The sequence below is a fragment of the Brachyistius frenatus genome, unplaced genomic scaffold (genome assembly GCF_029030835.1).
Source record: "Brachyistius frenatus isolate BFR_SWC_R1_liver_20210118 unplaced genomic scaffold, ASM2903083v1 Contig_12, whole genome shotgun sequence".
In the NCBI taxonomy this organism is placed as follows: domain Eukaryota; kingdom Metazoa; phylum Chordata; class Actinopteri; family Embiotocidae; genus Brachyistius; species Brachyistius frenatus.
Window position 1 is genome coordinate 3141755 of NW_027210611.1, and position 16124 is coordinate 3157878.

Consider the following 16124-nt stretch of genomic DNA (forward strand, 5'->3'; position numbering starts at 1 on the left):
GTACGCCAGCTCAAACAGTAGATGGTCAAAATGTGTTGCCTTCAGGGAATGAGTCTGACACCGAGAGGGTCCTGTGCGAGCTGAACGCCTCACGCGACCGGCCGGTATCTGACCGTGTAGTCGGATTATGATCAGTGTTTAGCCACGGGTGGAAAGAGAGAAAAGAAATGCTGACAAAAGCAAACTGCAGTCAATTATTTTAACCAGCAGCGCATGGTCAACCTGGCAATTCAATATACTCTGCTGAGGAAATGTATCACAAGCAAAAGCACTGGAGACAAATGGAGCTAGACTTTGTTTGATCATTTATTAAATACAGCATATTACAGTCATGTCAATAATGTGAATATACTAGTACTTATACTATAGAGACAAATTTTCAATTTAAAATCGTATTGCTGCACATGAGTGTTTGTTTTTCTTCTTCTTACGTCGTGTACAAAATGAAATACAGCATCCTATGAAAAAAACAAAAAAACAAACCTGTCCTTTGTGCTACAGATTACAAAGTGATGTTAAGGTTCAAGACATGATGACGCCGATGGGACACATGCTACTCGATGGACACTTGGCAGAACAAACAAACACTGAAATTCCACAGGAACGGGAAGTCAAAATCATTCATGCAGTGCATTACCCAAAGTCTGGCTGCCAGTCAGGTTCTGCTTGTTTTATTGATGCCAACTCATATATGGAAGCCAGTCCCTTGATCATTGTTGGCGGAGAGAAAACACTAACGATGTGAGCTGTGCATCTTGTAAAGCGACAGCTTCAGACAGCCAATATGTACATTCTCTGTCTTCCTGTGTGCATTACGTCATTCACATCACTGGATCTAGCATCATCTTACTCACAGAAGGAACCACTGACGTGTAATTTACACACGGCTCTGTTCAGCCTTTGAGATGTGCTTTCATATTTTGAATGAAATTAAGTGCTTTGCATTAAGGAATTAGAGGCATGGTAGTATCAACTAAAATAGAGCAATTATACATTCCTTGTCATTTATGAATTATTCTCCTTATTATACATTTTTAAAAGTATTTCATGTGCGCGAAGGTCGGATGGGTGAAAATAAAAGTGCATAGAGCAGTTTGAAATACACTTATTTGCTTTCTTGCCGAGACTCACATGAGGAGTTTGACACCACAGGTTAGTAAGCTTAGCATACCAACTGGAAGCAGGCGGAAACTAGCCGGGCTCTTTTGCCCCTCTGAAGCTGCCTAATTAAGATGTTAGAACTAGTTTCTTTAATTGAAACTCGACTTTAGACTTTACGTCACTGTTCCAGGCTGGAAACAGTCCAGCCACTTCCACGACGTGACGACGATATACCACGTTATTAGTACTGCGTCTCATCTCGTGTTCTTCCGTACTCACGCTTGCCATTTTGAGCATACGTGCGATCACGTTGCGATCACGTTGCGCTCACGTTGCGCTCTGAGTACCCGTAAGTTGTACTCATGACGGTCGAAAAAAAAGTTGCGAGTGTGAAACGCTGGGTCATTTCTCACCCGTTACGGTCGCCATCATGGCTGCGTAGCAGAATGGAAAGGATTTTTGAATTTGTAAAAAAATGGCTGCCAAGAAAGCTGAAAATATGATGAACAACATGGTGTTCATCATCATCATCATCATCAACGTAGTTTTAATGCTGACTTCAAATGGAACTCGTGCTCTTGCGGTTACAACAGGAAGTCACGGCGTGCACGGCCTGCTTGATGTTCAAGTGGTTAAGTCGCGGCAACGTGGACGGCGTCAAGAAGCCAAGCCGTTCTAACGGAATTTTAGAAGGCAGCATTGAAGGTGCTTCACATTGATTGGAATGAATCTTCCCAACTCTCCAAAAGAAAGCAAACAAGTGTATTTCCAACTATATCAAATTATAACTTTAAAGAAAATAAATTACTATATGTCAACCGGTAATTAAAACATACCTTTAAATGAGTGCAGAAAACAAAAAAGGACAATAATTGACAAAACAAATACTATGTAGGAAGAAAAGAATTATGAGTAAATAAAGAAAATCCCTGAGGGCTAAAATCCTACTGATTTAAGTGCTAAAGGATGCTTTATGAACAAAAATGAATGGATTTTCATTTACAGTACTTATGTTGACTTCAACTGAAAACGATTGCACGAGGAAATCACAGAATTCTTCAGCTAGCTAATGCAACTAAACATTATGGGCGCAGACATAGCTTTTTAACAGTGACACTAACAGCTAGGTTTGCCTTGGAGAGCATGATTACAGACTTGTTAACTGCATGGAATAAATAACTGAACGTTGAATGCAACACAAATGCTGCTTTCAATAAGATGTGCCCTTCAAGTGAGAGAGAATGATTTTTTTTTTTGCTCGTGGTAGGAGGAAGAATGGGACGGAAGGATGAAGGGCAGAGATAAAGGAAAGTCAATGGAAGGAAGGGAAAAGGTAGAATAGGATTTTATGGAGAAGAAAGAAAAAATAATGGATGGATGTGATGGAGTGCGGTCGGAATAATGAGACGTAAAATGTTCAAAGGGAGGGACAATGGTGGGAAGAAAACGAGTCAGAAATTGAAGAATTAAAAGAAGGAATGCAGCGAGGAAAGATGGATGAAAGGAAAGAAAGACGAAAGGAATAAAAGTAGGAACACTTCGCTAAGTTCTCTTATCAGGAGAGGTCGTTGAGTCGGCTGCCTTGTTCGATGACCGCCTTCACAAACTGCTTGAAGACTCGGTCCATGTAAGTGCTCTGTCGCGGCCACAGGCCCTCCAGGAAGCCAATATGGCCGCCGTGACCGGTAATGAGCAGGGCCAGGTTAGGATTCTGCTTCACTGCCTCCACTGGAATGGCTGCACACAAAAGCACAGGATTCAGTTCTTGTTTTCTGTGGACTAAATTCTCAGTATTCGTGGCAAAATATTGGTATTGCCAGTTAATATTCATGTCATCATTTTTTCTGAAAAAACGAGGAGTGGAAATCTTGTGAGGTTGTCGAGACTCACCATGAGATGGAGAAAAGACATCATCAGCAGCGTTCAGACACAGCATTGGCACCTGGACAGATTTCAGCCTGTGGACAGGACTGGCATCGTGGTAGTAGTCGTCGTTGGTGGGGTAACCAAACATTATGGAGGTGAACCTCTCATCGAACTCTCGGATGGTCCTTGCCTGCGGGGATCAAGTCGAACGATTCAATCCTGTCCGCTTGGTTTACTTATATTAGCGTGGCTTAAACGTCACTGTGAATAATCCCCACCTTCATGACATGATCAATGTCGTAACACTTTTCGAGCACGGGTCGGTGTCTGCAGGGGGGATTAAGAATAAAACTGTCACTAACCGCTGTCAGGTTGAATGATTAGCATCCGAAAACGTCTCTCAAAAATGCTGACGAGGCTGCAGCGACATACTGAAGGAGCGACCGGGCTGCGCATACGTCACGCGCACACGCAGATGAGCGTATGTTGTGGGTATTAGAAATACAGCAGCGGTGCAGTATTTTTTTAAAAGGCAAACTTTAGATCAGAATTTAAAACATAAAACCTAGTTACTCAAGCTTGTGAAACGTGCAGCCTCTTGCGCTAGGAAGCGAGTTTGCGGCCGTGTTAATCCCGCTGTGACCCTGGCTGACCTGTGCACAGAGGCTTGCAGGCAGCTGGTGAGGTAGGAGTTGAAGAGGAAACGGTCCAGGGGTTTTTCCAGTGAAGCGGTGCACTCAAACACATCCCAGCCTGCTGAGAAGACCACAACCCCTTTCAGACAGGTTTCCCGGCCCTTTCGCCCCAAGTAGTTGGCCAGCATCATCCTGAATGTGGCCAGAGAGAGAGAGAGAGAGAGAGAGAGAGAGAGAGAGAAAGGGATGAAGGGACAGACAGGGAAAAAAAACAGGGATTCCATTTCGGACCAATCCCTCAATTCAAGGGATTAGTGCTGTGCAAAAAAAAAAAAAAAACTTTCTTTGGCATGCTGCACTGGACGACCGGAACTAAATTTAAGCACTGACAAGCCCAAACCAACGCTGAGCGAATGTGTAATATCTTTTTGTTTGCTAATGTTGCATTACGTTACTCAGGGTGTCCCTGTTCATGTTTAAGATTCAGGTTTAGCTACCGTTGAGTCACCAACAAACGCGTAAAGCTGCCTTGAAACTTTCACATTCTAAGATGCATTTGCAGCACGATTCGGGAGTCGGTACTGAAATGTGCGGCCGGCTGGTGGTGCGCAGCATCTTTACCCGCCCATGGAAACTCCAGCAGCAATGATTGGAGCAGCTTCATTGTTTTTCTGGATGTGCTCAATAACAGTCTCCAGATCCTCTGTGTTGGCTGCGCAGTAGGTCCTCGGCGTCTGGGAGGGACAGCAAGACAACACAGTCCCTCTTATCTCTCTGTTTCTCTATCAGTGTTAAAATGATAATAAAGACCCATCGTTGGATTTTTTTTTTTTTTTCCTTCGTTTTCTGCGATAGTAATCTGAATATCTTCTTGACTGTTGTTCCAACATTGCTTCCAAAGACACCACCTTACTGCCTTTATTAAAGTAGCTCCCCGGCACCTGCAGCAGCCCCAGTGGCCTAATGGAGAAGGCATCGGCCTCCTAAACCGGGGATTGTGGGTTCATTCGCATCTGGGGTGAGTAGTTGAGAAGCAACTACAAAGACTAAATGAATACCCTCCTCTTCTATATTAACAGAATACTTTTGGCACATTAGAAATAGGACATTTCAGGACATCACTTCGTAGGCAATTTCAACTTAATATATACATATTATGTACATCTGAGACACAAGGTAACATGTCTAGAAAACGGTTTAGGGGTTATCATCATTGTGACTACGCTGTGATTTTGCTGTAATTTGCTAGCCTGGTATTACCTTACACAAAGTCACTGTGTAAATATATGTGTCTGACCCAAGTGGCAACCCACTATGACATTACTTTTTTAACTACCGTTTCGAATCCCCAAGTCTGGCATTTTGGTGGTCGCCATCTTGTTTTTTTTGGAGCCAGAAGTGACCATATTTGGAAGAGCTGCAGAGGAGTGATTCAGTCTGAATGAGAACTCGAGGACACTATACCCAACCACCTATACCAGAAACTGACTGCACCCCAGGAATGTAAATCAAACAAGACATGCCCCCAAACATAGCTCTTTTTGAGGCCAAATATGTAATTAATTATGGAAGTAATTTCAGGAATAACCAGAAAGATTGAATTTAGCTAATAACACCCTTTGAATGGGAGTCTATTGGAGCCAGAGGTGTTTTTGAGAGCCAACCCCTAGTGGCCCTCAGTGGCATTGCACTTTATCTAAATTGCTTTCACTTATCATTGGCTACGTCCATTTTTATATAGTCTATGTTCAACACATTTAAAGATGTCACCTTATGGGCATTTTGAACAGCAAAATATTATGGACATATACTACATATAATAGACATAATTATACTGTGTTTTTCTCTGCATTGACACTGGTGTGAAGCATCTCCTTTGGATTGCAAAAGTTGGTTTTCTACTCTATAAATGTATAAAGGCGTGAGCATAGGATTTATTTTTCATTACATACAACCTACTGTATATAAAGAAAATAGTTTTTGCAGGCCAATCAATGGTTACCTCTTCCTCTTATGTTGCACAGGTGCAAATTTGAACTCAATAGTGACAAATTCCTTAATATTATTGTTTAGTCGGTTATTTCTGACTGTGATAAGAATGTTTTTTTGGGGGGAAAAGGGGTAAAATCTCTCTCAACTTAAAGCTGTGTTATCTGTCAGAGCAGGTTACTTAATATTTGAAACAAGCCTGCACTAACTTGAAGGAGCCTATTTAACAAGTCCAATTTCTCAGGGTAGTGTCGACTCTTCAAGGCTCCTCATTAAGATGCAAGAAGAAACTCAGGCAAAGGGAATTCCTGTTTTTCTCGTCTATTACCCTTCATTTAATAGACCTAATAGATTTAAGTGTGGAATTTTACAGGGACAGCAGAACTCACTAAGTAAAATTTATTAAATTTAATAATGACTTGAATGAGAATAATGAAATACCAATGGTTAGGGGAGCAGATTGAAACTTCTTCACTGCAAATATACTCCGCAGGAAAGTGTAATGTAATAGGCTTTTTACGAGGTCTAGAAATAGGGCACTAGCACTTAGGATCGTCTTTGTAGCAGGGAGCATCTCCATACACAGCGGGTCATTCTAAAGCACTGGCCTATTTAAACAAAGGAGGCTATTCACACTAACTGGACACAGAGAAAACACTCACAGAGGCGTACAAATGCTAAATCATTTGCATAGAATATACTGTAGCACAAATCCCAGCTGAAATGGGGGAGAAAATTCCTTCCTTAGCACCACCACTTGGTACAGTGCCGAGGTTACAGGGTCCAACTCCATTGTTTTTCTTCTAAATACAGCTGAGCCAACTAAATTCTGGATGTGACCTACAATACAAGTTTAAATCACACTCAGTGACACAGGACACTTTGCTTTGGTGTCCCTTTTTTTTTTTTTTTTTTTTTTTTACAGTTTCAGAGGTGAGACAGAATATGAACATTAGATCAACTGTGGGTACTCCCTACCTGTAACGAAATCTCTGTCTGGTAGTGATGGTATGTTTAGATCGGGGTGATACAGTCGCCCGTAAAGAACGTGCCTCTGTTCTGAAGCAGAGACGTACAGACAGAGAAGGGGGAGACAGGAGAAACATAGGTGGCATGCTATGCACTATCAGAGTTTGGGCCCTTTTTGATGGCTAAATATACCCGGGTGGAAGAGGACAGATTAAGCAAGGTGTCGGAGCAGCACGTGTTCGCCGAGGTCATATTTCTCTGGATCGGTATTAAAATACAGTATCTGCCTGCAACTTAATCCCCGCTGTGCGACAACATTGTCTGTGCGGCATCCACTTAGGCTCCCCGTGGGCTCCGTGACACGTGTGCAGCAGACGTGCTCTGTGCTGGCCGGACCAAAGAAAAGAACAACTCTACTGGGACGCCGAAGGCAAAACCTAGTGTCCTTAACAGTCCCTTTCCTAAGCTGTACACATGTCTGTCTTTCTGAATGTGGACAAGGTGAATAAAGAAATGTATTAATAAGGAAGGAGAGGTTGAAAACTATGACACGCGTCGCTCCTTACCAGTAGTGTTTCACCAGAAACCCCTCTGTTGTTGAATACTGCACATCTGAAACACACAAAACAGGCACTTATTTAAATTATTATGGTCTGCCAAATCCTTCTTTTAATCGATTCTTCAACTGATTGCAACTAAAAGAAGTTCAGCAGCATCTGAAATAATAAGTCAGTCAAATGGTAAACATTTCAAGACATCACCATGAATTTAGAGAAGAGAATCAGGAATCAGCATTTTCTGCTGTTTCTTGGCCATTTTTATAGATTTATGAAGAACATGATAATGTTATTATGAAGTTAATTGTAAACTTTGCGCTGAAATGATTGCTGACTTCATTAACAGAGAATCAATCAGCAGCTATTTGAGCTATTATTTACATTTTACTCAGTTTTTGAGGAACGGTGTGTGTGTGTGTGTGTGTGTGTGTGTGTGTGTGTGTGTGTGTGTGTGTGTGTGTGTGTGTGTGTGTGTGTGTGTGTGTGTGTGTGTGTGTGTGTGTGTGTGTGTGTGTGTGTGTGTGTGGGGGGGGGCTGGTCTGGGTCTAAGCTGCAAAGCTTGTACTGAGGATAAGCTGTAATTAATTAAGCTACACAGACAAGGCTGAGGGGTGGAAGATGCTGAGTTTGCCGGCTCTCTTCCCAAATGTGGGTGAAAGAATGACTGCAGAGAACACAGAAAGGGCCAACTGGAGAGGGGGGGAAATAGGAGGGAGAGGGGGGGGGGACTGCCTCCCTCTGCAACTCTTTGAGCTTGTGCTACGTTTGGCTATTTACAAAAGCAGCTCTTGACACGGAGCTCACTTTATGTGTGCACTTCACCTGAAATAACCCCACGCTCCTGTCACTAATGCGCCCATTATATAAAAGAACGACGAAAGCAGTGCGAGTGTCGATGTTGGGTTATACCGTGCCATCGATATTAATATGACTGTGGAAGTGTTTTGAGTTTGACCAGACAAGAAATCTGTATTTCTGATGAATGGCAAATTAGAAAGGCCGAGAGAGTGTCAGTTCTGTGATTCCGTGCCCTGAATGTGAGCTCAGCGTTGGACCTCAGCCAGGGTGTCCGGCCAAGACCACCCACCTATAGCCCAGATCCCGGCTCTGTTGGACCATGTGCAAGATGTAGGACTCTCGGCTGGTGCCAGTCAGACCGGGGAGAAGCAGGACCGTGGGCCTGGTGGCGGGGTCGGGATGAGAGACGCTGTCGTCGTTGTCAAACCAATCCAAAGATATCTGTCCTCCATCTGCTGCCTTAATAAGCTCACTGCGGAGAGGGGTGAACACGCAAGTCAGCAACGCGGGTCTTTGGGGAAATGATCTTCAATTTGTGTCTATCCATGTCTTTGTCTCACTCATGCACGTGCGACACAGACGAAAAGTAAAGCTAATGAATGTTAGGTAAGTTTCAGGTAAAGTGATTACTTCATTGTATCCATCACACACTGCCAACAGGGAATTGGATATGTGAGTAGACTGACAGCTGCCTCATTTCCCTTGTGATCATCTCGTCAGTGGACTTTGCAACACACAGCAGGTCATGATGAAGAGGAGGGCATTGCACCACTGGGCTCTTATGGTCAATCAATTTCTGGGCTATACAGCTCGTGCCTGGCAGATGAGGTCATTGAGTCCCAGCGCTAGTGCATTAAGAAAAAAAAAAAACCTGCACTTCACACAAACACACAAACACACACACACACACACACAGCAGCCACCGAGCCAACTTGGCCGGCCAGCGGTAAAGACATCAGCATGAAATTACAGAACCGCCATGAAATATGCACCTGAGGCGAGACTTTAAAGTCCAAAGAGGGGCCGGTTCAGAGTGACCAGCGCACCAAGTGGGAGGGGCGTTGGTGCTAATCCTCCACTCGGACAACGCGGTGAGTGGAATTTCACCCAGACAGCCTCCGATAAATAGGACAGTTTTCACAGTGTCCGTCCTTGGGTCAACCTTGGATAACTTCATTGTAGGTGGGGGTGTCCGGTTGTCCCTCGGAGAAATGTGATAATAACTTCAGTGAATGTGACTATCAGTCTTGCTGGGTTTCATGACATGTATCTGCATCAGGATGGATACAGTCCCTCTGCATTATGGGAATATTTGTCTCCTTGACAAAGGGGACCATCAAAGCAAAGGTGGTGTGAGTGTCCTTGGGACAGACAAATGATGGGACTAATAATTCAGCTGAGGATTCACAAAATGCCAATAAAAACAACAAAAAAACCCAATATAAACAGTCCAATGGGTCAGTTTTTACTTATATAAATGGAACACATCCAAATAAATAGATTGAGAAAGATTTTTTTTTCCAGCTACAATATTGAACACTATTTTGCTTCCACTGTCCTCGTTGATTGAAAATAAATCATTTTATTTTTGTTTTATGTCACGGAAGAACAAAAAGAGAAAACATTTATGATATGTTTTTCTCTTTCAGTCCAAACTTTAGTACGTGGCTGACACACACAAACACACACACACAGTCACATCACTTGTACATTTTATAGTATACACAAAGACCTAACCAGAAAAGATGCACATACCAATGATGTTATGTTGGAATACATTTAAAGAACTTAATAAAAAGTAAAAATGACTAAACAAGTTGTACATGTGTAATAATGAAACACAAATCTGTCTTAATTCATAATAATCTTCTTTATAAAGGAGGGGGGTGAGGAATGCAGTGCCAATTAATCTCTAACAGAATGTACATTATCGCACAGCTGGTCGGGAGGCCCGAGCCAACATGGTGGCACAAAAGATCTCTTTCTCCTCTGAGCTTTGGAGTTTAGCTAAGAACAAGACTGGGATTTGTTTCCAGTTGTGACACTGGAAAGGAAGAAATCAAGAAACAGCCAACAGCAGTTTCTCACTGACCCAGCTAGTTTGAAAGGTTTCTTGATAAAGCTGTGCACAGTTGGCGTGGAAAATGTCTGAGGGTTTTTCCTATAACATTCAATAACTTTGGAATGCTAGAACAGGGCAGCTGGCATGTTGAATTAACAATTACTTCACAATGTATTATTGGAGATAAGCTCTTTGACTTTAACTACTTCTAATGGACTCTTGAACCAGGTGAAGCATAACTGCTTGGGAAGGAGAAATACATTCTCTGCATGGGGAAAAAACAAAAACAAAATAACAACAACAACCTTGTGTGGTGAGGACTTACTTTCTGTAGACAACCCCAGGTTTGGCTGTGACAAAGGGTCTCAGCAGAGTCTGGATGCGGCTCTCCCAGCACCAAAAGGTGGGGTAGTAGGTCTCTGACACTACCGGACATTGCTCCCTCAGAAACTGGTAGAACTTCTTACCCCCAGAGATAAGCTGTGGCTTCTGCAAAATACAAACGAGTGAAGGGTTGAGTAACCTGAGGGATCATTTAGTATGATGTTATTTAAAATGACAACAGATTCATCCCTCTGTTAAAACAATTAAAGCTTGAAGTTTTGATACCTCAAATGCTGTAAAAAATATTCTTAAAATTTCACAAGTTATTGGGTTATTAGCTCTGAACTTAACAGGAAATCCTCATGATATTGATGTCAAATCCCTGAGAATGTATCTAAAGAGGGATTTAGCAGAAAAACATGATTAAGAGTTTGTGCATTTAAGTGTAACAGAAAGCAAAGTCAAACTTTTAGCCTGGTTTAGCGTATGAACGTGAATTACAAGCCTTTATTACAGTTGAACACACTGACTATAAACGTCAGGCACTTCATATCACGAATGAAAATCTTTATAGTGTAGTGGAAACCCTTTTAATAGAGAAAATGTTGCTCTGACTAGCATTCAATCCACTCACATTATATTTCACTTAAAAACAAATTCCCGTTTAGTTGAACTTAAAACTAAATTAATCTTCTATTAATATTAAGGTTAGGTTAGGTTAGGTAGTTACTTTATTAATCCCCGAGGGGACATTTTTTTTTTCGCTACAGCAGCATACAGGAAGCAATAAGATAATAATAGAACAATAGAAAAGCAATAAAATAGCAGTAAAAATATAAAATATAAATATAAAATGCACAGTATATACAGTACAGTATATATATCTATATATTAAAACCGATACATGACAAAACCTATTATTAATTATGACACAAAGTGGAGTCGCCGTGAGTCTTCATCTGGGCAACTTCCCATGTATTACATAAAACCTTTTTTATTTATTTTTTATTTTTTTATTGCTAACATACAGTAATGTTAGCCTAGCTTAGCCAACATCGCTGACTGAGAGAAACTGACTGTTTTTTTTTTTTTTTTTAATTTATCGGATTTATATAATATAACCTGCTTAAATACGTGACGCACGTGGACATTTGTGGATCATATCCATTAAATGCTGATTCAAGTGCGCGCGTCTCGCTTCGCATGTCCACATGCGCTCGTAACGTTAGCCCGCCGGTGAGCAGAGAGACGCAACCTAATCTTAAATCTCCCATCAGCAAATACACCGGTCGAGTATCATCATCATCATCATCATCACCATCATCATCATCATCACGACCGTCATGATGCTCCTCCGTGGAAAAAAAAAGCACTCACCCGCACACCGGGTTTAATTATAAGTCACAGGGAGGGGGGGGCAAAGAAGAGTCCCTTCAAAGCAGCCTCGCCAGGTCACAAACCGATAACTTACCTTCGCCACTGAAATTAAATAGTAGCAGGTGTACGCTGCGCTGAAGCCCAGCACCAGAGACAGACCCACTCCCGAGCCGAACAGCCCAACTTTCACTTGGTTTTCCAAATAATGTGACAGGTCCCTTGTCAAAATGTTGAAATTTAAGTCCAGCGAGATCATTGCAATGGTCCCTGTTTGTCTCCCAGTACTGCGAGGACAAGCGGACAAGCGGACAGCCCGGTTGGAATTCAGCCGTGTCTTTTGCCTGCGAGCCCGCTGTGAAGGAGACAGTCAAGGGGACTGATGACGGGGGGAGATATGTGGAAGTCTGAGCGAGCGGTGGCGCTCTTTGACCGCCTATCAGTGCAAAGCCGCTCGGGGGGGGGGGGGGGGGGGGGTCACTCAGTCGCCCCCTGCCGTCCGCAGAGGGGACGTGCACCCTGCTCCAGCAATAAAGCCTGGAGGTCTTCTGCGGGAGCCAAAACAAAAATAACTGATAAATTAAAAGTAATAGGAGTTTCTATTCCTGTCTGTGAACTTTTTGATGGTTGTTGTGTAAATTTATTTATATATTTTTTTCTTTGTTTTGAGTGTAGATTTCTATTGTTTATTTTTTTTATTTTTTTTATTTTTTTCAAATTTCATGCAGGGTAAACATTTTGTAACACATTTTCTGAGTTTTCTTTTACTTTTATTTTCTTTTCTGTTTTATTTATGCAGTGTTGATTTTTGTTTGCTGTTTTGGTGTGGACCCCAGGGAAGACTAGCGACCACTTTGTGGAAGCTATGAGGATCTGGTCTAAATTAAGAATAAAGAGGAATTTGCAAAGAAAGCATGAGCATCACTGAATACATTCAGCCTCTGAAAAACAGGTTTGGATTTACTGCGGCAAATAGTCCACGGTGAAACTGAATTAGTAACCAGTCATACCACGCTGGTGCCCCAGGGGCTATACAGACCCACATGGGGCCCAAATGCTCCAGGTTCTCCACGTGGCAATTTGCAGTAATTTAATTAACTGAAAATGTTATGAAATTATAAGGAGCCTTAAGGCAAAACTATTATCTTGGGGCCTCATCTTGTACAGAGTGGGACTGAGTTATAATCCATGTTTTATTTCAGTTTATACTATGCTGATATGGTGTGTTTTAACATGTAATTTCTGCCTAACTTTTACAAATTGCACAAAAAGCAGGAAAACATGGCGTTGGAGGAGCGCATAGGACCCTGTAGATGATAGGTGGTTAATCTAATTCAGGTCAACTGGAAGATTAGTTAGTCTGATTTTTAAAAAAAAACTTGGTTTAGTGTTATTAGGTTAATATTAGGATCTGCTGAGTCTGATATGATTGTGATGAGCATGAAAAACATTTGAATGGAGTTAACATTTGGATTTTGGGGTAAAGATGAATATAATTGCGCACATATAAATGGAGAAGACAAATCTTCTCCGTGGGTTGGATATCATTTAATAGTGAAGCTTTTCATTAATGTCATCTGCCATCAGCTCTAATGACGCCACACAATGAATCCATTCTATAAACTGCAGACAACACATGTAGCATCTATGCATGGCGATATTGATAAGCATGAGTCCTAATTCTTACAGGTTATATTTAAAAAGTTGACTTACTAAGCACGTTCTCCAAAAGACTCCTCCAGCTCCGCTGTCACAAGGACAGATACAGGAGATCATTCCTGCCGACCGCAATTAGACTGTACAATAACTCACCTCTGGCAAAATACATCACATAACAATAATACTGCTGACTGTGTTTCTTGGTTGTTTGTATATAATATATATAGATATATACTGTACTGTATACACTGTATATACTGTGCATTTTATATTTATATTTTTACTGCTATTTTATTGCTTTTCTATTGTTCTATTATTATCTTATTGCTTCTGTATGCTGCTGTAGCGAAAAAAAATTCCCCTCAGGGATTAATAAAGTAACTACCTAACCTAACCTAAACTTTTTTTTTTTTTATCAGATTATCAATGCTAGTTCATGTATATTCACAGGCCTAGATTATATGCAAGTTGTTTTTTTTTTTAGGAAATAATTTCAAATAAATGAAATTTGTACTTCTCTGTGCAAATTATGGCATCAGAGGTGGGTTGATTTAAATTTCTGTTCCGAGTGGAAAATACTGGTAAAACTATTTGAAATAAAAAAAAAAAAAAAAAAAATATCCACTCACATTTCTGTGACTACGTCACAAAAACAAAAACAAAAATAATAAAACCGCTTCAAATCTTGATCTACATTTATTTATTCAAAACATACTTCAGTGGTCCTGAACGAGACAGGTGCGCATGCGCCGGGAGGGGAGGGGTGAGGAGGGGTGAGGGTGAGGGTGAGGAGGGGGGGGGGGGCCTGCTTGTTTTCCAAGCCTCGCGTCTTCGTGCTTTGTCGTGTATCTCCGGAGCTCAGTTGTTGCTCGTCTGAGCTTTGAACGATGATTGACTATAATGGCGACGCGTTTATTCCGAGTTGAGTCCATGGAAACCTTCTCTGTCTGACAAAAAGGGAACACATCGGATGCTGGGTTTTTTTTTTTTTTTTTTTTTTTTCTTCTTCTTCTTCTTTTCTTTTCTTTCTTTCTTTCTGCAACCGCAGACAACGACATTAAAGGACCAGCGACCACCAAAACAAGAGTACATTTACCTTCAGCGACGCGGAGCCGGGAGAGGTTGTGTGTGTGTGTGTGTGTGTGTGTGTGTTTTTTTTTTTTTTTGTATCTCGCTTAGCATTGCGATAGCCTAGCCACTCGGCTCGCTAGCTTGCTAAGTTGAAGAGGTGGCATTTCTCGTGTGTTGAACCGGAGGAGAAGGGCAGTCGAGAGATCTGCCTGAGCCAGCGATGTGGCCACTTTATACGGGTTTGGGGTGTTTAGTTTCTCGTTCCTAGAAGCAACGCCGAGGAGCTGACTGGCTAACAGTTGACGCTAGCTTGTAGTAATAGTTGTTTTTATTGTGTGTGTGTGTGTGTGTGTGTGAAGAGGATCCAGCAGCCTCCTCGGGAAGCTAACTTAACTAGCAGGCTAGCTCCGTGGATCGTCCCCCGTCTCTTTCCTGTTTGGACTTGAACTGTAAACCGAGCGCACCTTAACAGCTGGCTGGCGGAACCACCGCCCGGCTCGTGAACTCGTGAAGGTTCCGTTGTGGCGTTGCGAGATCTTTTTCTTCGATGACCACCGGCAGGAATAACCGGGCGATGATGGAGGGAGTCGGGGCGAGGGTGGTCCGCGGACCCGACTGGAAGTGGGGGAAGCAGGACGGCGGAGAGGGACATGTCGGCACCGTGAGGAGTTTTGAAAGTCCGGAGGAGGTGGTGGTTGTCTGGGATAATGGGACGGCTGCCAACTATCGTTGTTCTGGAGCTTACGACGTGAGGATATTAGACAGTGCTCCAACAGGTAACTTTACATCAGCTGATTTATTTTTGCCGGCACTCGCGTTACAAGATACAGGGGTCCTTTTTTTTTTTTTTTTTTTTTTTTTTTTGGCCTTGATGTTTGTGGCTTTTCGTGTGTGTGAATTAATTCGATGTAGATTCTGTAATCAATGATAGTATCAGCCATTTAAAATGTGTAGGTTGCTGAAGAAACTTTGTGTGTATAAAGTTCTTGTAAGCAGCAACTTATTTGTAGTTCATTTGTGGGTTTTTTTTCCCCTACAATTTTAACACTGGATTGCAGCATCCTAGCATTTTTTTTTTTTCCACATCACAAAAGCCACTGTAGCGTCACTGTAAGCTTGTAATGATAATAGTCCAAAAGTTTGTTAAAATACATAGTTTTTCGTCAAACCCCTCCAGAAACTTGAGGGAAAATGTTTATAATGTGTGCAAAACTTAAACGACTTCTGTTTGACTACCCCCAATTTGTTTGTAAACAAAATTAGTTTTTAAATACAACCTGCCTAAAAAAAACATGTCAAAGACAGCTCTCTTTAGAAGATATACAAGATGTGTAAGAATATGTCTGCATTGTTAATGACTCTAAATTAAAAACAGAGGAAAAAACGTGTTTTTTTTGCTTAATATTTGAAGGTTTGAAAGTGGGATGTCCACTATGTAAACATAAACACTGAAGGGCTTCTTCATTATTGTTTTAGCTTAATCTCTTAATACTTGTCATCACAACAGATGTCAATACAGATACACGTCAGTACCCGATGATTCAGTCACTGGATGAAGAGTGGTTTCCTCCTCCTAGTTATTTATATAATCTGTCAAATGTCCGACACATCTGGAAAGAAAACGATTTAAAAGCTGTAAAGACAAATTTAGTCAAACTGTGTTAACATTAACAATGATGCATGCTGCCTTCTAAAAAGGTATTGAGAATACATGAGGTT

General features: G+C 41.7%; 2 protein-coding genes across 8 annotated transcripts in view; one reads left to right on the forward strand and one right to left on the reverse strand.

Moving 5' to 3' along the window:
- Positions 1-1813: 1813 nt before the first annotated feature.
- On the reverse strand, positions 1814-12056 carry abhd3 (abhydrolase domain containing 3, phospholipase). The gene is made up of 9 exons (XM_069692235.1): positions 11773-12056; positions 10303-10466; positions 8205-8387; positions 7127-7172; positions 4224-4336; positions 3621-3794; positions 3246-3294; positions 2992-3157; positions 1814-2838 (listed from the first exon to the last, which is right to left on the reverse strand). The coding sequence occupies exons 1-9, from the start codon at positions 11932-11934 to the stop codon at positions 2657-2659; spliced, it is 1239 nt and encodes a 412-aa protein (XP_069548336.1). The 5' UTR covers positions 11935-12056; the 3' UTR covers positions 1814-2656.
- A 2444-nt stretch (positions 12057-14500) lies between these two features.
- mib1 (MIB E3 ubiquitin protein ligase 1) overlaps positions 14501-16124 on the forward strand; it is a 57950-nt gene continuing 56326 nt past the window's right edge. For 4 of the 7 annotated variants that reach the window (XM_069692259.1, XM_069692261.1, XM_069692262.1 and 1 more), the window contains exon 1: positions 14503-15181. In XM_069692259.1, coding sequence (XP_069548360.1) covers positions 14953-15181 — 229 coding nt within the window. In that variant the 5' untranslated portion in view covers positions 14503-14952. Of the gene's footprint in view, positions 15182-16124 lie in introns of all 7 variants that reach the window. The other 3 variants (XR_011310654.1, XM_069692264.1, XM_069692265.1) reach the window with 1 other exon arrangement.

What these genes read in the sequence shown, in the direction of transcription:
- abhd3 (XM_069692235.1), bottom strand. Translation starts at nt 11,934, where the DNA reads ATGATCTCGCTGGACTTAAATTTCAACATTTTGACAAGGGACCTGTCA. An exon ending in ATTTAATTTCAGTGGCGAAG is followed by an intron (nt 10,467 to 11,772) that starts GTAAGTTATCGG and finishes TGTATTTTGCAG; the next exon opens with AAGCCACAGCTTATCTCTGG. An exon ending in TTTCTGGTGAAACACTACTG is followed by an intron (nt 4,337 to 7,126) that starts GTAAGGAGCGAC and finishes TGTCCCTCCCAG; the next exon opens with ACGCCGAGGACCTACTGCGC.